The 21,722-nt window shown below is 34.2% G+C and overlaps 2 protein-coding genes and 1 long non-coding RNA gene across 3 annotated transcripts in view; 2 read left to right on the top strand and 1 right to left on the bottom strand.

Annotated features, from left to right (window-relative positions):
* The first annotated feature begins 963 nt into the window (after positions 1 to 963).
* Positions 964 to 5,201, top strand: LOC123697388 (inositol-tetrakisphosphate 1-kinase-like). Its single transcript, XM_045643884.1, has 6 exons — positions 964 to 1,140; positions 1,213 to 1,347; positions 1,428 to 1,526; positions 1,704 to 1,801; positions 2,211 to 2,510; positions 2,860 to 5,201. The coding sequence occupies exons 2-6, from the start codon at positions 1,225 to 1,227 to the stop codon at positions 3,320 to 3,322; spliced, it is 1,083 nt and encodes a 360-aa protein (XP_045499840.1). The 5' UTR covers positions 964 to 1,140; positions 1,213 to 1,224; the 3' UTR covers positions 3,323 to 5,201.
* Positions 5,202 to 7,507: 2,306 nt separating this feature from the next.
* Positions 7,508 to 21,722, top strand: part of LOC123697382 (apoptosis-stimulating of p53 protein 2) — a 205,491-nt gene continuing 191,276 nt past the window's right edge. Inside the window, exon 1 of the mRNA XM_045643877.1 lies at positions 7,508 to 7,831. The gene's annotated coding sequence lies outside the window, so the exon portion shown is untranslated. The remainder of the gene's footprint in view (positions 7,832 to 21,722) is intronic.
* LOC123697384 lies at positions 9,305 to 10,271 on the bottom strand. The gene is made up of 2 exons (XR_006752234.1): positions 10,109 to 10,271; positions 9,305 to 9,979 (listed from the first exon to the last, which is right to left on the bottom strand). It is a non-coding gene; the product is annotated as an uncharacterized LOC123697384 (long non-coding RNA).

Genomic DNA, 21,722 nt, shown 5'->3' with positions numbered 1-21,722 from the left:
TCCGTAACGAAACATCCTCACGCTCCCCACTCCGACGGGCACGGACGTGTGGCTTGAAGGCATGCTATGCAATAGCTTTACCGCGGCAGTCCCCAAGTGCCACACGTCTTTTTATTATTATCATAGCAATATATGCACTTTCTGTAATGAAAAGATCGCTGATAACAACCATATTTTCTTCAACAGTCAAAACTGTGGTCAAAACCATTTACATAATATTATGTTCATAATTTCATATTTCATAGACTAGCATGATTGGCTCAAAGCAATTATATATTTTGCTCCGAGAGTATTATTATTGGCAAGTGAAATATATACTTATGTGATTCCTCTGAACGCCAGTTGTGTGGTTTGTTAAAAACAAAAAGTGTTCTAATGCGTTATAGAAATGCATAAAAACACTGCCGGAATCTAAAGGCTGGTTCACACTTTGATTAGTGCGAGTGCAGGTGATTAGTGCAGGTGTTTAGTAACTACGTGTGGACAGCGACTGTTTAGTGCAAGTGCTTAGTAGGCTGTGTAGTAAAGTGAATAGAAGCGTGTTCTATTTTTTTGCGAGTGGACTGCGAGTAGCCACGTCCCGCGCGCCCTCCCTTCCCACTCACTCGCAGTGTGCCTGCCTAAACACGTCTGGACACGAGTGTTTAGTGTTTAGTGTTTAGCGTAGTGTGTAGCGTCGCGAATTGCACCATTGACCTGCACTCCCACTAATCACCTGCACTCGCAGTTGAATTGGACACTACTCGCACTACACACCTGCACTCGCACTAATCACCTGCACTCACACTAATCAAAGTGTGAACCAGCCATAAGGCCGGAACGATCTAAATAAGGACAAAGGAAGGAAAAATATCTTGAACATTTGTAATAAAAAATATGGCTTAAAAGTCTTGTAACCAGGCCATTAAATCTTCAAAAAAAAAAAACAGTTTTGAAATGACGGGTGACGGCAGCTGTCAGTTTATCAAGACGTTTATGAATTTGTGAGTTCTATTTTGTCAATACTTTCGGTTACTGTTTTTTCCTCTTTATTGTGAAAGAAATACGGTAATTGCCAAAACAATCAGTGATTTACAAATTAGATTGCTTCAAACAGTTTTTGATAGGAATACTGCGTCACCATATCCGTTTAAAACATTAGTAAGTTAAGATTTCCACATTTTTTGTTTATATTTTGATTTATATTTACTGAGGAATTTTATGTGGATTTAGATTTTTTACAAAATGAGTGAAAATAGTGGTTTGTATAAGACAATTGGTATTTGGATGTCAGAGAAAAAAAGTCACAAACTTAATTGGAAGGAATTATTAAACGCTTGCACAACACATGGCTATAAAGTTGTAAAAGTAAGTTATCCTACTATTTGAATAATTCATCCTAATTTGTTTGAAATTTATATTTTGATATTCGTTATATTTATTTTCAGTTAGATTTAGAAAAACCTCTGGAAGAACAAGGTAAATTGGATGTTTTTCTTCACAAGCTAACAGATATAATAGCAGCAGCTGATCAAGGTGATCCTAAAGTAAGTTACGACCTTCAAGTTCCATTTGAATGATTCTGTAAATTTTTCCTCATTTTTTATTTTTATTTCATGGATGATGTCATTTAAAACAAGTTTTTTTTTTAAATAAGACATCATCATATTACATAAAATATTCTAGTAAGAATTTTCAATATATTACACATATCCTTTTTATAGGCTTCAAGTATTATAGGAAGGGTGGAGCAGTATTTATCAAATCATCCAAATGTTACAGTTATAGATCCATTGAATAATGTGAGAATACTCTTAAATAGGTAAGCTTTTAACAGTAATAAAAACAGGCAAAGGGGTATATTTAATAAGAAAAAGGGTAGTTCATGGCAATAATGTTATGTACAAATGAGTTTATTATAATTTTAATATGTGATAATTATGATATTTGTTACATATCAACTAGTTTTTTTTTCAATTTAGTATAAGTGCTGATTTACACAGGGTCAGTAACTGACTACAAATTCGAGGCAAATCAGTGCTGACCCGAAAAAAAACCCTGTGTAAACAGATTTGAAGTCAGTACAGAGGCTTGAAGACTATGTAAACAGTTAAAGTCAGTCGCGGCGCCGAGTTTCGGCGCCGCGACTGACTTATCTACTGACCCTGTGTAAATCAGCACTAACATGGTGCTTGTAACAATTTACAGATGTACTTTTAAATTTTTTATAGGTATGGTTACTATTCAATATTAGAAGAGGAGGTATCACTACAAAACATTGGTGTGTTTACACCAACATTTGCTGAATTCACAACTGCAAATATTGAACAAAATATAGAAATTATGAGACAAAGAGGTGTCACATTCCCTGTCATCTGTAAGCCAACTTTGGCTCATGGGTCTAAATCAGCTCATGAAATGGTTTTGGTATTTAATGAGAGAGGATTGAATGTTTGTAGGCCACCCTGTGTTGTACAAAGTTTTGTGAATCATAATGCTGTTTTACATAAGGTGTTTCTTGTTGGTAATAGGTTAGTATATTCATTTTTATATTCTTATGTACAAAATATTGATGTTAAACTCTTAAAAGCATTCTACAAAATATATTGAATATTATTGAAAAAAAGAAATGAACATGACTCACAAATATTTATCTTGAATTACGAATCATAATATAGGGTTATGAATCATACCTTTTAAAGACTTATATACCCAAACACTATAAACATAATGTTATTTTAAACCTTCCGTTCTACCATTTATTTGGCATTTGCATCCATAGTAATCCAATCAAATATCTTAATACAAAAATTACTTTTAGTATTCTTTATAAGATTTGTTATTTTGTGTAAATTCGGAATCACAACTTTCATGTTTCAGATATCACATATGTCAACGTCCAAGCCTTAAAAACTTTTATGCGTCAGATGATTTAGACCCAATTTTCTACAGCACTGGAGAAGTTTGTAAAGCAGACAGTCAGTCAACTCTCTCAATATTGGACCCACACGACAAACCGGAATTAAGAATGCACCCAAATGAGGATAAAATAAAATCCATCATAAAAGTGCTTAGGAAAAGAATTGGCCTGCTCTTAGCTGGCTTTGATGTTGTAATCGACAATGCGTCAGGTAATCACGCTGTAATAGATATAAACGTATTCCCTAGTTACGATAATTTCCCCAATTTCTTTAACCATTTATTGGATTGTATACAAGATAATGTTAGGGTATGTAATGACAGTAGTTTCGACGATTGTGTCAATAATCACAGGCCTAATGGCTTAATTAATATAGGCGTTAACTCCGTTCAGTATGGTGTAACTGGAATGAATATCAATTAGTGGCTAGTATGATAATCGACTTGAAAATTATACAAATTTATTCAGTACCAATTTATTTATCAATGGACGTGTGAATCTATTATAGTTTTAATTCCATAGAATTAGGTTAATAAGTTATTCCATGTATTCTGTAAACCTATATTAATTTGACCTAATTAATCCTCATCAAAATAATCTCTCCAATTTATAATAAACTGCATGATATTATTATGTTATTTAACATTTGTGTATGCATTTTTAATATTGTCTATTAATGCTAGTTTGTAAGAAAAACACTAAGCATCATAAATAAAGGTTGTTGGCACATTTTACATGCCATTGCTGAGTAGGTATTGTTTATGTATGTTTTATGCTGCCAAAATGATATTATAGTACGAAGTACTTATGATAGAGAATATTGTATTTGGTTTGTAGTGAGCTTTTACTAATAGCATTTAATACAGCTATTATTGGTATTATGTGATTTGTGATATATATCATCTGTCTTGAGTATGTAAATCCTTACTCACTGAAATTGTTAAAGGTTTATGTTTGCTTTAGTTTTCATTTTTTTAAATAATTTTCTTCATTTCACGCTCAATAATCTATTATGTAATATTTGTGGGAAAATGGCATGAAAATGGAAATAAATATGGAAAGTATGTAATGCATTATGAGGAAGAGTGAATTGAAAACATTTTGTAAATTTTATCTAAGTTCAATCTGGAAGAAGGAATTGACATTTATTTTCTTATAAATATGTCAAATATTAATTATAATCCAATATGGTTGGATGAAAAGTAGACACAACCATATTTTATATAAACGGTAATATATACAATAGAAGCCATTTCAATATTCTAAATAGATTAATACAGATTATAAACAGAATATTACTACCGACATTAGACTTATTAACTAATTCAGCCTTATATATTATGTGGCGTTTAAATCGAGCATTTAAATCGAATTTTCTTAATTTTATGACCACTAAAACTGTGTTCGTTGAATTTGTAAAATATACATGTACCTAGTAATATTTAAAAATCTTATGTGATATTGTCTATTGATAGAATTAAGAACTCAACTCATTGACAAGTATCTTGCAATTTTTGATTAAAAATATTGAAACACTAAGGTAGATAAAATAGCATACCTATGCATACATAATAATATGATAAAAAAATGTGATTTAATTTTAAAAATAAAATTATTATCGTTATATGTATGAATGATAAAAGAATACTCTATAATGTGTACTTATGCTGTAATTTTAGTTGGCAAGTTGGCAAGGCAAGTTGATATAAGCTAAAAGCTTTTATTAGATATTGCAATGTATAGTGTAAAGATAATATTCTGTTAAATTAAAATGCACCAAATTGATTGTGTTTCAAAATTGTGTAAATTAATACTAAAACTTGCATTGCAGTTAAAATAGCGAATAAGTAAACAAATTTGGTGAATAAATACCTACTTAACAGATACAGCTACTTCTAAGTTTAAGTAGGTACTAAAGTTGTTATAAAACTACTATTGAAATCTAATAAAAATAAATATTCATTATTTTTATAAATCATTGCTAAAATAACAAACGATTTTTCTCTCGTTGGTATTCCAACCAAAAATATATTTGGTAATTTGTTCAATATGGATCAGAGTGGTATTAAAACATTTTTAAAAATAAACATAGATTCAGTGACCAATAAAGACTGCCTCTTTACAAAGAAGTTGTACCAAAAAGGAAGGTTATCGCTACACCATGTCGCGACCGGGCCGTGCACGGCCGGGGCACGTCGTAGAAATGTTATTGAAGTGAAACTTCTTTATCGGGGTTGGAAAAAAAAATTAGTGTAACATTTTTTCGTTACGCGTGACATTTTTCCGTTACGCGCCATCTTTTTCTTATCCCTACCACGCGTGATTGCATACAGTAAATTATTTTTTTTAAATAAGGTCATAAAGAAGTTTCACTTCTTACGTGTGTACACTAGTACACGCACACATTTTTTTATATTATATTATCATTAATTGTTTCCCGGTCCCGGCACGGGCCCGTCCCGCCACTGCTCGGCTCCGCCACGGTGCGGTGTAGCGTGAATTATTCTTAATAGTCTACCTTTTCTCTTAGCTAGTTTTTTTAATATACATCAAACTTGTTCACAGAGTGAATTTAATTTAAAATTTTACAAATTATAGCCATTATCATTTAATTTCTATGGCTGATTAATATAATAATAATAAATACTAACCACTTATTTTTTCAAGAATAAACCTCCAAATGTTAATAAAATAGGACAGCTCAAATAATTCCACTACAATGTTTACAAAAAAATGTAAAGAATTTGTATTCGAATGTCATTCCATATTTCATAGATAATAAGAACCCCTTTTAAAACGGGCATCTATATAGAACTTATTTTAAGCTTATAAAGTTAAACATACAAAAAGGCGGAAAATTATATGTATAATAATATGATTATCTAGTTATTGTAAGCAAACAAAGTAAAATTTTGTCAGAGTCCGTTTTTTTGTTTTGGGGACAAATTTGTACAAAGGAGACTGACTTATATAAAGCATGTAGCATAGGTTATTAATGTTATATATGACAATGTATTTATACTATAGTATTATCCGAATATATTCGAATATTATTTATAATAAGGTTTTTTGTTCATATCCCCTACCCTTTTAAACTTAATAAAACAATTTGGTTCCATCGGAAAAGTGTTATATGTAGTTTGCTCTACAAAAAAAGAAAGAAAATTCTTACAAAACAAATTAGTATTACAGTGATTAGAGCATTAAAATCTATTGCTACATTTTGAAACAGTAATAATTCAATTTGACGCGTTAAATTACCCACCAGAAAGAGCAATAAATATGAAATGTTATATAAATAATTGTCCAGCTTAATTTACAATTATGTACAAGACCGAAATCGCCTGAGGCATTGCACTAATCGTTGATTTTGTAGTTGCTACTTGTCAAATGCAACAGAATTAATGTGGTAGCACCATTAATATTATTTATAGAGTGGCATATTTTATCGAAGTTGTTTACATTATGAACGATATTTAATTTTTATGTAATATTTTAATATAAGTACCAGAGTAGAGTACTTACTCTACATTATAAAAATTAAACTATGTATTACTTACCTAGAGCAGTTAAAGAAAATTAATTCTAATTTCTTTTGCCAATTTTACGCCTGTTAAAAATTGTTATTTAATTAAATAGGACTTCAAACAGTTTATTGCAATAAATATAAGAAAAAAAGGGAGTGGATAACTATTTAGGGTTTTAAATAATGTGCTCTATATTTACTGTTACTAGGTATTTATTTATTTATTTATTTGACACTTCATTACACACATTGTTTTTATAAAATATAAAAGTATATACCTAATAAGTCACAATGTTACAGCTTAATATGTGTAACGGGGCGGCCTTATCACTTCAGAGTGATCTCTACCAGGCGACCCCTTAGGCAAAGGACAAGTGTTTGCTGTATAAAGGGAGGCATCAAAATCTTATTTTAAAAACTGAACAATATTTTACAAACATACATATTACTTAATAAATACATAATAATATATACCTACTAAATGATAGGTAAACATAGGTACTACCTAATAACAAGAAAAACAATGGTAGATATTATAATATTTTAGCTCTACATGGTTTGGCGAGGAATTATTAATTTATAGATCAAAGTCACCGAGTAGATACGTAAGCCTAAGCACAACCCATATAATGAAGCAGTAGGTATCAGCGACTCGTTGAAAGTTTTTAAGTGTTAATGTAATAAATTGCTCAAAAGTAAATCTTCAAAGCAAAATATTGAAATATTTAGTTTTTATCGTACCATACCCATCAAAATATCGGTGATCATAACGGTCATGTCCACCCGTAAACTCTACGTAGAGTAATTGTTAATTCGACACAGTTCCGTGCATAAATCACACCTAGTTGTAGCATGAGGTAAATCTGAACAATTTATAACACATTACTTGACATAGCATCCGTGCGGCGACTTTCGTGATGTATTGTACATGCAGGAAGTAAGCTCTACATAATGTAGATAGGATTACAGAGTTGAATGTATCGCCTAACGGTGGTCAGACTGTTTGTTAGAAAAATTGGAGGCCTGTAATTATTGTTGTAGTTGTGTTGTTCCGAATTGCGATTCAGTCAGCTGTAGGCATATGCGGCTGTTGCACGTACGTCGCGCGCGCACGCCCGCTCGATTTCGTATAGATATTCGCGATCGCGCACATTTTAAACGTACTGGCCACGGAAGTAAAACAATACGAGTGCGTTTATTTTTTTCAATAAATAAGCTTTAGTCGTTTCAATTGTTTACGATCGAGAAATGAATTCCAATTAATCGATAGTGTTGAACGTATTTTTGTTCGAGCAAAAATACGAAGTTAATTCAGCGATAGTGATGTGAATTGATAAATATTTTTTTGTGCCCATAAGTGAAGTGATTTGTGACTTAAATGGAGTTTTAAAGGTCCACCGACACAGGTAATGTTTCTTTTTATTAAGAAATAAATTATTAGCAATGATTATCGTCATTATCTTTGGTATGGTATTTCATGCCAAAGTGCTTTTATGAATGCTTTATTTGGCGTAATTTATAAGTATTATTATGCCAATACAGAGACGTACCAATACCAAATTATATGTACCAGTATTTTTTAATTTAATTTAATAAAATTGAATTGGGTACATAACGCATTCTTATTGAATATAGATATTATAAGTAGGTACATAGGTGTGTAAAATTTCTCCCCTAGTTTTGAATTATATATAGCATTTCCTCACGTGGTCGCTAATCAATTTTTTTTTACTTTTTTATAGCGACTGGTACAAAAGGTAGTTAGTTACTAGTTATTTTTATGTTCATTGGATAACAAATTTCAAAAAACATTATCACAGCTATTTTATTAATGTTATTAAGTTCTATTATAAATTATTAAAAAAATGGACCACACTTAAATACGTGAGAAAAAAAATGAGTTACAGAGTTATGCAAATGATGCAGTTATGAATATACTTATTTCACTTTATGGTACGCTCTTATAAAATTTATAGTTTTTATTGTTTACCTGATGATCATTGAAAACAACTTCCATTTTGGGTCAAATATTTTATTCATAACGATCTCTCGTATCGCGTTTTTACGAGGTTTTACTATAAAATTTTACTACTTTTACAATTTATTGGTGTTTGATATTGAGACATTTAAAATTAATTCGTATATGTACGTATTATTAATTCGTATGTATTATTCATCTACCTAATAGTCTTAAGTGAAAATTTCATTACTTACCTTCAGTATATTATGTAGGTACATAAAGGTATTAAATGCGATAACGTAAACCTACTTACCTCAGTAACAGCATTTTACAATCGATTATAATTTATTTCTTATTTAACACTAGTTTAATTATCAAAATAATCATCTTAACTTTTTCATAGAGACAGTTCATAGACCGTTAGTTACTCTAATTTATAACACAGAATATAAATCCTCGGAATTGCGTTCTCCGATTCTGTATTGATAGAAATCGATTTTTTCAAAGTACAATCGATGCCATTTGGTCGAAGTCGTCAACTTATAGAACGAATTAGAATTAGAATCGCTTGAGCTACCACGACCTTCGACTATCGTCGCAGAATCGAATCATCTCATGTAACTGGAGGTAACTGTATAGTGAAACTAGTTTGACTGTCGGCTGTTTCTAATAGGATCGGATGCGTTCCGCACGGTAGGTGTTCTTTCTATGTTTTTTCTTTGCTTTGCCAAGTGCGTGGAGGCCTCGTGGTAGCTCTGACCGGCCCCACATCCGCCCTCCATAATGTTATTTGTTTTAATTGCAAGACGAACATCATACTCAAAGGTTATGTGATGGACATTACAACATTGTTCTAAAAATAGAACAGCCGTTTATGTGCTAATTATAGCTCTCAAAAGTTAAAACGCAATAATACTTACACGCATTCTTAACCCTTAGCTGGTATCGCCTTTTTTGGCAACACTACCGGTATCGTGGGTCAAATTCTACCCATACCAAACAATCTGTTGTAGAACGTAGATTTTTTTATTATTTGTATAAAATATGGTTAGATAAGAAATAAAATATATTTTTTTATAAAATTAACTTTATTTAATTTTAGAATACAAAAAAATATCATCTTTTACACGCATTTGTAAAATAACCTTATTTGTTGGCACTTTTTCGTTAATGTGAACTTAAAACATAAAAAAAAAATAGAAATGTTAGAAAAACTTTAACTAAAATATATTTATGGCACTTCTCATATCTTTATTATAACAAAAAAACAAAGTGCTTCTGAAATCAGCATGAAATAAAAAAAATGACAACCAAAACCAAAATGACTTCTATCATCAACTATCATCCTCATCTTCTTCAATCTCATCTTTCGTATTTTCGTTCCTCGTATATTTTCTATTATTCTCGTATCTCCTCTTCGTTTTCACTGTCGTCAGAATTTACTCCAAATACACTGTCTTCTAAGCAACTAACAGATTAGGGATTGTCTCGATCGCTGATGATTTCGTCGTCACAAAGTTGGTTTACATTTGGTATTCTTTCATTTTTCAATTCCAAATCATCACTTAAGTCGTTCATCGACTCCTCGATTTGTCTGTCGTTCAAAAAGCCCTCCAATGTAGTACAAATAAACAATAAAACCAAAAAAGTAAGTAATTACACTCAGTGAAAAAAGTTACTTATTTGGTGTCGTGGGTCGAACGTGACCCAGAAAGCTACTTACCTCCGCTCCTAAGATAGTCACAGTTCTGCACATCCACCCCCCCGCTGCAGCTAGCGACGCACTGAGAATACTTAGAAGCGCACAGTCGTTGCATAAATATTTAAAGAATTATAACCGAAAAAGTTCGCTTCTGGGTCAAATTTGACCCACGATACCTGCTAAGGGTTAAAACATACCTACATGTTACATATTGTTCAAGTCGAACGTAATTATACTTGATTTTAAAGTTGGAAGCAATTATGGTTTTGTAAAGGCCTTTAGAGGCGCCTTCCAGGTGGTCAAGTGAACAAACATTGACACTGCTGACGGTAGCATGTGAGAATTGACGTACATTGTGTTTGCAAAGAGAAAAAAGTCAAGCGCAATAATTATTTTCTGCGCAAACTTAAGTGATTTTTTTTTGTTGTAAACTCGTGGAAGAAATGAATATGTGTATTCATTAAACGAAAGAAGATTAATACACAAACATACACAATATGTACCTACAGTGCTTAATACGTTAAAATTATCTCATCGAAGGTATAGTTAATAAATGATATATAAATGAATTTTAAAATAAACGTCCGAATAATTGAATGAAACTTTAAGGAAAAATCTCAAATTAACTATGATCGTAAAATCACCATTATGCTACATCTGATGATCTGCACCGCAATTTGATAGAGCGGATATTAAAACGGAAAATCAATATCTAAATTATAGAATTGATCTAGAACTTTATAGGAAGATGTTCAGAATTATTTGTTAAGTTAAATTTATTATTTACGATGTAGATATACGTTTATTATAACAATCAGCGTATTTTAGTTCTATCAGCAAAGCGCCGCGGCCGTAGCCTCGATACTATACTAGCTTAACAAAAGCAATCTAATCAACAATACTAATCCAATTTGAGCCACCTAATCCAACAAGAAAAGTATTTGTAAGAAACTTACATATATATAGAGGTATAATATAAACATTCACGTAACTTATCTGGAGCGACAAGTTCGGATGTGAGGTATTTAATACGCATTTCAACTCATCTTCCCAAGTCTTTTGTTATGTCGGACAGGTCAAGGCTGGTGTCGACAATTTGTTCATCTCAGCGGCTGACAGGCTGTCGGACGGACGTGATCCCCTATAACAATGTAAACGACTGCGTACTTAGTTTGTGTTATATGACTCAGCTCAAGCGAATATATTGTTCAATTAGCATCTAACTACATGATCTAAATAATTTTTAAATTTAAGTTTTGTATCCGATTTATTTTAATACTGTCGCATTGCAATTATATAGAGTAAAGCTGTAATTATTCGGATCATTGGTTACATTGTTAGAAAAAAAGACATTTGCTCTATGACGAATAAAATTACGACAAGAACGAATCCATTACGGTCGATGTCTAGTAAATACTATTATAGATACGATATCTAAGAGAGTTACAGTTAAAATAAGTACTCACTGCAAATGTCTGCGAACTATTGGCATTTCATAGGATATATCTCTTAATCTGACTACACTTGGAATACTTTGTCAAAGCTTTCAAGATACCTAACAATGAAACCGATTAAACTCCGATTCTGTTTGAAACTTTTGAATTGCTTTAAATAAAACGAATGCCTTCTTTTAACGCGATTATGTAAGTATGTGGTCTAGTCGGTGAAAAGGATTGCAATTTTGACAGATGGCGTAATGAGACGCTTTACAGAACGTATATCAAAATAATGAATCCTTGATGTTGTACATGATTTCCTTTAATGTTGGCAATTTACTTGAATCTGACGCAGGCATGAAAACATCACGTTCCTCCCCCTGATTATAGTGCGGAGTAAAGCAAAGAATAATTGGCCTCGTTAAATTATTATAGGTTTAATCTTAGGATGAAATACAAACCTGTTGCGGTGATCTTTAAATAATCAGTACAACTTTATGATAATGTGAGATTTACTTTATTTAACTATGCGAGTAATACTTGCGTCTCGAAGAATCTTGAACATTTTACTCTGAGAACAAATTATTGTTTCCACTGGGTGAAATTACGCTTTTTTCGATTGTCTTATATAGGTAGGTAATAATTGGAAAATGCGCTGTTAAGGCACCGAATTTCGTGCTTATTAACTTTTTAAATTGTACCTTTACCTTTACCTTACATTGTAAAGAAGAATGATACAATCTCGCATCGTTACATAAATGAGGAGGTATGCCGTTGTTCTTAAAATCGTTTATCAGTTTTTTCAGTTTACAAGACAACATACAGTCGTCGGTTCCATTTTAAATTATTTTACTGTAACTATGATTGAGAGTTTAACACTAAACAATCAGTAATTATGCGTAATCAGCATGTGTAAATAACATACCGCTTCTAAACTCGTCTTTCTTGGCACGCATCCGCGCCAGGCAGTATTTTTCTTTTTAATCCGAAGCTGTTTACAGGACTATGGTCTATGCACCTGCCTGTCTACAAGAATAATTTTACGCCCAGTGAGTATAACCTACACGATGCCAATTATGAGCCATTGCTACTGTGATGTAATTGTTCGGCTTTAAGATAAGAACTGGTCAAACTGGATACCTAAATAGGATTGATTCATCGTGTTTAACGCTGAAGTTCAGAAGCTGTTATTGTGCTGTCTTCGCAGCTGATATAAAACCGACACGTCGTTTTTTTAAGTTTCGGCTATACACAATACGTTAATCAAATAAAAAGATTTAAATGTACCTAAAAATAATGTGAAATAATGACAATAATTACCGGTTGTCTTGAAGAAATCGCTATTTAGCGATAAGGCCGCCGTTTGTTACAATGTATAAATAGGAAATAATATTGTAATACTGTGGTATAAATATCAAGTCTCAATTTGTAATAAATAAATAAATAATTATTGCAAGTATAAAATTAAATGTTAGTGAAAACACATGCATGTAAGCTAATATGAAAATGAGGTATGAACTGTTATTATGCAGCCGGGGTTTGCGTGTATCTTCAATACCAATAATATAACATTATATGGGTAATCGTCTCAGTAATTGCCCATACTTTTATTATTTTGCATATTACTTTAATAATATAGATTTTGAAGCTGTGTGTGCTTTTGAAATGTCTCTGTGACTGTTTACGTTTTTAATTAATGTATGAGCGGGTCCATGTAATTTAGTCAAAGGTTATTGGGTAAAAGGTGACTGTTCAGTGTAATATTTCGATGGAAAATGACTCTTATAGTCAGTGAGTGGGATTACCTAAACTTTCTATAGTGTCTGAAATGATAAACAAGTATCCAATCGTGCTTTACCTTAAATGAAATATAATTTTGAATAATATATTATTGAGATTATATAGTTTTGTATTGAAACATGGAATGACTTACCTACTATATCTAGTACCTACACTAAACTCTACCATTAACTTTAATGTAATAAATAGTCATTCCATTTAAAATATTAATTATTGAACATCACTCAATGTGCATTTAACAATTAAATTTATCAAAAATAAATTTAATCGTTAAATGCACAACTCTCTGGATTTAGCAGAACCTGAAATATAGAGTCGATAAAATTCAAGACGGAGACATTTTGAAAACGCGTTGAAAAATTCTATAAAATCAATATTGAACCAAACACTCCCATATAGACACGCTCGTTGCCTTTGTGTTGGCAAAAGAGTTTTACCGTAACAGATACCTACAAGTAGCCAAATTAGAAAATATAACTCTGTATACCTACTAGACTACTAGAGAATTTGGAGTACTTACATACTTAGTCACACGGCTTAGATATTTATTATGAAACCACAGCTACAATCAGCAATCGTTATCAAGTAATACACACTAAGACCACGTAGAACATCCATTTATGGCAAAGAACCGTATTTCTTAAGCGCTGAAATATGCACAGCATTGTATTAGATTTGGATTTACATTCAAAGATGAAGAAATAAACAGTGTTGACAATAACTAAACAGTTGTTGCAAAAGGAACCGTATGCATTAAGATAACATACATACAAAAAATTTGCTGTTCAAGTTTATAAATTCTAAATTGTTGAAACTAGATATGTACGTGATATAACATAAAGGTTTCTTTTAAAATATATGAATAAAATTTTACTTTACCTGGGATAGTTTTTTTTAATCTAAAAAAACCTTTAAAAAAATCAGACATGCCTGTTTCGTAACATAAAACACAAAAACGCTATAAAATAGATTCAGCATAAAACGCGTAGGTATCATCTTCTCCGCATTTAATTCAATTACTTAAACCTTCCTACGGTTTTAACCTTCAAGTGAAAGCAAACCAAAGTACGCACATATATTATGCGTTTATTTAGCACTTCTTTCTCTACTAACAAAGATGAATGGAATACGAACTTTCATCCAGTGAATTCGTTTCAAAGCCCCATTGTGTTTCATTTTCTTGCATATGTAGCAAGATAACATTAGTTTGATAAATGCGAATCTGTCTAGTACCAAAACACTTAAAATAATAAGAGATCGTAGGTAAACTTTAAAATAACAATAGTGTAATATTTAAATGTACATCTTTAAAAAGAGTTGGCCATAAATTAATTCTATAAAATGTCCTATATTAAGTTCAAGTGCCTTTGCTGTTTAAATCGTGAATCTAGTTTATAAACCGTTGATCTCTCTAGCCTCAAGCTAGCTAAAGCTCAGTGGACGCTAAGCCAAACGTCACGTCTGATCCATATTCTTTGATTGCCCTTTCAAGTGAAAGTGCGGCAGGGCTGCCGTGATACGATCGAGCCTCATTAACTCCCTCACGCTCGATGTAATGAGCGCGACACCATTGTTCCTCTTTGACTCGTCATATTTAATCGATTTTGACAGATCTACTCCATAACTCGTTGGCGCTATTGCAATGTCATTTTGACATTTGGCGCCAAATATTACGATATTCGTTTTTTTTGTGATATTCGATTTAACTTTTAAGGATCAATTTACACAAAAATATTGATGTGAGCTAAGGATGTGAGTTTCTTAAGAGAGGAGATATAAAATATAAAGGAGATAATTAATGCAATATTTTAATGCCTAATTATATTCGAAACACTTGAAACTATATAATTGAAAACGCATTATCTAAAAAAAGCTATAACTAATTTTCTGATCCAATCAGGCGTTCCTGCATATTATGATCAATAGATAGATGAACCATCTGACGCGCGAATTTCCAATATGATTGAGATACAGACAGTGATGCCAATATAAATCATACGGGACAATAAATCGAAGTCTCTCTCCTTGCATATCCGTTTACATGCATAATATATTTTGATATAACAGTAAGATTTGCTTGAAACGTTAAGTAAAATACTTACTAGTAAAAATATTTATCTTCTAATTTGCAAACAAATCTGCCATCGCGTATACATTTCGATAAAACCCATGTGTATGATTGTTGGAATCAGTAAATCGGTGCAAATTTCAATTTGTTGAATGTCACAAAATATACGTAGACATCTCAATAATCATCATCAAAGCTCCCATTAGCGTTATCGTCAAATCGATGAAAGAGATAAAGTGAATTTTGAACCAATAAAATAACGAAGCTTTTGTTCGATGAATACTGACGCCACTTAACCGATCTATTCATATGCCGCACAAATAAGCTTGGACGGATTTTGAGCCGTGTAACTGCACGCGATAAATTGAGTTCTAAGTGCCATCTTTATTCATCGGAGGAGAGATCGTGATGACGCATTCAAATTGTAAAAAAATGTTTTGCGAGCGCAGTTCAAAGATCTTCGCAATGAGCGTTCTATGCTAATGACTTTATATTTTTGGTTTGGTACCGTTTGTTTAAATTGTAAATTGTCTAAGGTTATTCTAGAAATTATCTTGAGCTGAGCTTCTTGAGTTGTGGGCTAGAAATATTTTGAGCTCTGTTATTTTATATTTGTGTTAGTTGAGTAGGTATTCTATTCCAATGTAATTATGTAAAATTTAATGTTTTATTGCGAGCTGTGTTACAATTAAATAACCTATTTCTGACTAAATAGTTTATATATAAGTGCTTGCTGATTAACTTATAAATGACTGCTAATTCTAGCTAGCTTTTCTTACAGAATTAACATATAAATTTGGATTGTATTTTCTAGCAAATTGTACAATTTATGTTTTCATTACGCAAGAGGAGGGTACAGGAATTTTAGAAATATTCGCACAGTTCGAAAGTAAACTTTATAACATAAAGTAGGGAATACTTGTCACATACTGGAAGCTTGGAGTTATTTATCGTACCGTTAATTGCTACTGAGTAAAAGTTGACTGATGCTATAAAATGATAACTGTATCAACTAGAAAGCTTAGTACCTTGTTCTTCATCCGCCGTCATACAGTTTTTCTTTTCAATATTTCCACGTGAATACACACGGCGCAAATGAAAAGCAGTTTCATAAAACGCTAACAAGATAAAAAAATACCTTTGGACGCTATTAATTTTATATCTAAAGGTGTCTCCAACGCGTAAGGCATTATTTAAATCGCCAAATGAAGGGCGGGCGGCTAGTAGTAGGTTTAAATCTAATACACAAATCCACATCCTAAATCTTCAGGCTTAAATATTAACTAGATATGTAAATGCGATAACAATAAGTCGCATAAGTCCTGAAAATCACCATATGGGATCAGTAACTGAATGATAATAGGATTACACTCCAATCCGTTAGTATAGTTTCTTTGGAATTCTCGTAATAGCTTTCACTGGCTTTGAATAGGGTTGCATTCAGTAATTATACATGAAATATGAAGAGTTTTTCATTGCTTAGTTTAGTAATCACGTTTACTTGAATTTACCCGAATCCCAAATTAACAAACTTCACTACATAACTTAACTTTAGTTACTTCTTTTACTTTTTAGTCTCTCTATTTTTATTATGTTAGTTACTAACTGTAATCATTGTTATATATTTTGTACCTATTCCAATAAAAAAAACCAATTTGACTTCTTTAATATTAATAGCAAGAATGCACTTAAAATTCTAATATTTTCTCCATACAGCCATTGATCTACAAATACATTTGTAGATCAATGGCTTTAATGGTTTTAATTGTTAACTGTAGCTCGAGTAGTTAGAGGCATTTTGGAGGTCACTGACTGACAGTTACTGTATGTTTTATTGATTACTAACAGTTCATAACACTTAACAGATATTAACACGTGCATATTAGTGAATACGTTGTAATTAAGCGTTCGATACAGACATCAGATCTTTGTTTTATGGCAATTTATATTGGTAAAAGATTGTGAACAGTGATTTACCACTGATAACTACATAGTTACTACGGTTTTATGACTTGTTGTATGTATCTTATATTTTTTATAACAGTTTTGTTAAATAGAATTATAATATTACGGTTAATTGGATAATTAACCATCAGATTTGTAACATACGAATATGCTTGTTTTGTTTTATTTTCGATGCAGTATTTAACAGCAAAAATTCTCAAACATACAAAGGATTTACTCATTGAATTAACGTGAAAGTTTAAGAACCGTAAATATGAATTCAGTTACTTCGCGAAAGTGTTCAAAAGTTCGCTATCAAATATCTATTTTCGTACGAAGGGCTGGCTTACATTTGTAAAAGAGAAAGTCGAGTAAAAATGAATGTAGATTAACTGTTGCGCAACAAGTTGTTCAATTTAGACAGGTGCCACCTAAAACTGGTGGAAATTTTCAATATTACTGTTTAGCGATTTTGTAAGTTTTGAATATATCAAGGTATTGGATTACTTAATCTTTTTGTGTTTATTCCGTTCCAGCCTTTTAGGACGTCCACTGCAGGACATAGGCCTCCCCCAAAGATTTCCATAACGACCGATCACCAGCGGCCTGACTCCAGCGGCTCCCCGCCACTTTGATCAGGTCGTCTGTCCACCTCGTTGAAGGCCGTCCCACACTGCGACGTCCTGTACGTGGCCGCCATTCGAGAACCTTTTTGCCCCACCGGCCATCGGTTCTGCGGGCTATATGCCCAGCCCAACGCCACTTCAACTTACTAATACGGTGGGCTATGTCGGTGACTTTAGTTCTTTTGCGGATCTCCTCATTTCTGATTCGATCACGCAAAGAAACCCCAAGCATAGCCCGTTCCATAGCTCGTTGAGCGACGCGAAGCTTGTGCACCATGCCCGCGGTTTGGGACCACGTCTCAGATCCGTAAGTCAACACCGGTAACACACACTGCTCGAAGACTTTCGTCTTCAGGCACTGAGGGATTTTGGACGAAAAGATGTTGCGTAGTTTCCCGAACGCTGCCCAGCCGAGTCGGATTCGACGATTGACCTCTTTCCCGAAATTGGACTTACCTAATTGGACGGTTTGTCCCAGGTAAACGTATTCGTCAACAATTTCGAGAATAGAGTTTCCAACTGATACCGGAGTGGGCACAACATGGACATTTGACATTATTTTCGTCTTGTCCATGTTCATGCTAAGGCCCACTTGTTGTGAAACTCTGTAGAGGTCACCGAGCATTGTATTTAGGTCTTCCAGGGATTCTGCCATGACTACGATATCGTCCGCAAATCGAAGGTGAGTGATGTACTCGCCATTAACATTGATGCCAAATCCTTGCCAGTCCAGGAGCTTGAAGACGTCTTCCAAAGCAGCGGTAAACAGTTTCGGAGAAATTACATCTCCCTGTCTGACCCCGCGCTGCAGAGGAATTGCCTTTGTGCAATGCTCCTGAACCCGGACTGACATAGTGGCGTTTTCATACAAACTTCTCAACACTTCGATATACCGATAGTCGATGCGGCAGCGCTGAAGAGACCTCAATACGGCCCAAGTCTCGATCGAATCAAAGGCTTTTTCATAGTCCACAAACGCCAAGCATAATGGCAGATTATACTCCTCCGTCTTCTGTATAATCTGCCGCAGCGTATGAATGTGGTCCATGGTGCTAAAGCCTCTTCGGAAACCGGCTTGTTCGGGAGGCTGGAAGTCATCAAGCCTGCGTTCGAGACGATTCGTGATGACTCTCGAGAACAGCTTATAAACATGGCTCAGCAGTGATATTGGCCTGTAGTTCTTCAACAGGGTTTTGTCTCCCTTTTTGAAGAAGAGGACAACCATACTGCTGCTCCACGCTTTTGGCGCAGTGCCCTCGAGTAAGGTGGAAGTGAATAACCTCTGTAGCATTCTGAGGATTGGTTTGCCACCCGCTCTCAGTAGCTCAGAGGTGATTCCATCCTCACCCGGCGCCTTGTTGTTCTTAAGCTGTTTGAGAGCCATCCTAATCTCGTACAGGCTGATGTCCGGGATATCTTCGGTGTAATGTCGGGTTAGTCGGGCTCTAGGATCTTTCGCCGGACTTGCAACAGGCATAGCAACGGAGGTGTAAAGATGTCCATAAAACTTCTCGACCTCTCCCAGTAGCTCTGGTAGAGACGACACCACCTTACCACTATCCGTCTTCAGCTTAGTCAGCCGGCTTTGCCCAATAGATTCATCTCTTGCGAACACTTTTGTGCCTTTATTCCGCTGTATCGCCTCTTCAATATTTTTCGTATTGCAGAGGCGGATGTCGTGTCGCAAGGACTTTGTAATCCGTCTATTGAGCTGCCTATATGACTTCGCATCATCGGAAGTATGTAGTAGCAAGGAGCGTCGTTCTTCCAGGAGCTTGAGGGTATGGGCGGAAAGTTTTTGGGACCGATTTCGACGGGGTGTCTTGCAGTGATGCAACCCTACCGTACGAATCGTTTCGATAAGCCTGTTGTTCAGATCGTCCACAGATACGTCATCGCCTAGGCAAGCAAAGCGATTTTGGAGCTCGAGTTGAAAGCTTTCGGGGTTCTGGATTTGGGTGCGGAATGGTCGAAGAGTTGACTTCATCAAGCGAGACCTTTCCAGTTTCACGTTTATATTCAATGTGCCTCTTACCATTCGGTGATCACTACCGGTTTTTATCCTATTAATCACAGAAACATCATTGAATATATGTCTCCTTGTTGTCATGATGAAGTCAATCTCATTCCTCGTTTTACCGTCAGGGCTTATCCAGGTCCACTTTCTTTGCGGAGATTTCTGGAAGAAGGAATTCATCATGAAGAGTCCTTCCTTCTCCAAAAATTCAGCGAGCCTCTGGCCCCTCGGGTTGCGCTGCCCAAATCCAAATTGCCCCACTCTCAACTCATCATCGCCTCTCTTGCCCAGTTTCGCGTTGAAATCCCCCATCACAACATTGAAATGTGTTTTCGAGGTGTGTATGGCTCTACTGATGTCCTCATACATTACCTCCACATCTTCATCTGAGTGTGCCGAGGTCGGCGCGTAGACCTGAATGACCTTCAAAGAATATCTATCAGATATTTTGAGGACCAGGTACGCTACCCTGCTCGACACACTTTCGATGGCTATGATGTTGTTAATGAGGGGTCTGCGAACGATAAACCCTATTCCACCTTGGGACTGTTGGTCGCCCTCCCGGTAGAAGAATAAATTACCGGATGTCAACGTTATCGTGTCCTCCCCCTGTCTTCGGACTTCTGATAACCCTATGACATCCCAGCGTAACTTACTCAATTCTTCTTCCAGCTCAACAATCTTTTCGTCCGTCCTCAACGTGCGTGCGTTGTATGTTACCAGGGCCAGGGGTCGTCGGGAGTGGTAGCCGGATCGCTTCCGGTGATTCTTAGCACCCCTTGCCCCGCCGTTACCATGGCCGCTACCGTAGCCAGGAATAGCGGAGCTGCCGGGTACTAGGGGCCTGGTTGTTGTTGTACTATTCATGTTTCAAGTCTTATCTATTTGGGGGGGAAAAATGCCAATACTCACCACGCTTGGCAGGCGGGTTGGCGAGCGCAGTTGATGGTGGGGGAGATCATGCATAACGCTGCTGCCCGTTTGCATAAAGTTAACCCTTAGTCGCCTTTTACGACACCCACGGGTAGAGATGGGGTAGTGCTATTCTAGGCCGGCACCACACGGCTCAGGCCGGCACCACACGGCTTGTGTTTATTGGTATTGATCAATTACGAAATATAATGAAAACAGTTGTATTATTTTAGTAAGTCTAAATAAATATAAAAAATTGTTTTGTTTCATAAAATATAATTCTACTTAGGTTAATAAAACGCCTATCCATTGTCGTTTTTCTAATGAAATTCCATGAAAACGAAATACATAATTCACATATTTTGAAGTCTGAACTTATTATGACAGAGCTTTATTTGAAATTAATCATCCATGTACGGCGTGTATTAGGAGACGAATTAAAACAACGAGATCATGATTAAGACTGCATCTTTATTTGTATTAATTATTGATTATATATCGATATAATTGGGTTACACGTGTACATTAGTAATGATGAAACAATTAGAATATGCTTACACACTACACCTCCCTTCTAATAGAAAAAAAAAAACATAATTACATTTGTTTTTTTTTAAACATATAAAAAGATTACAATTGTGTTTACAGTTATACAATTCTAAGCAAATGCGAATATAAAAGTATTATAACTAATATTTATTAAGAAATATATAACTTAGTCCTATTTTTATGGATTATGTCTAACTTATTATTCTTCATAATTTCTACGTTTGGTGATATATCCCTAATAACTTTATAAGGACCTGAATATAAATCCTCTAGTTTGTTACCT

The sequence above is a fragment of the Colias croceus genome, chromosome 14 (genome assembly GCF_905220415.1).
Source record: "Colias croceus chromosome 14, ilColCroc2.1".
In the NCBI taxonomy this organism is placed as follows: domain Eukaryota; kingdom Metazoa; phylum Arthropoda; class Insecta; order Lepidoptera; family Pieridae; genus Colias; species Colias croceus.
Note: the sequence above shows the minus strand (reverse complement) of the source record. Positions and strands in the feature narration are given on the sequence as shown.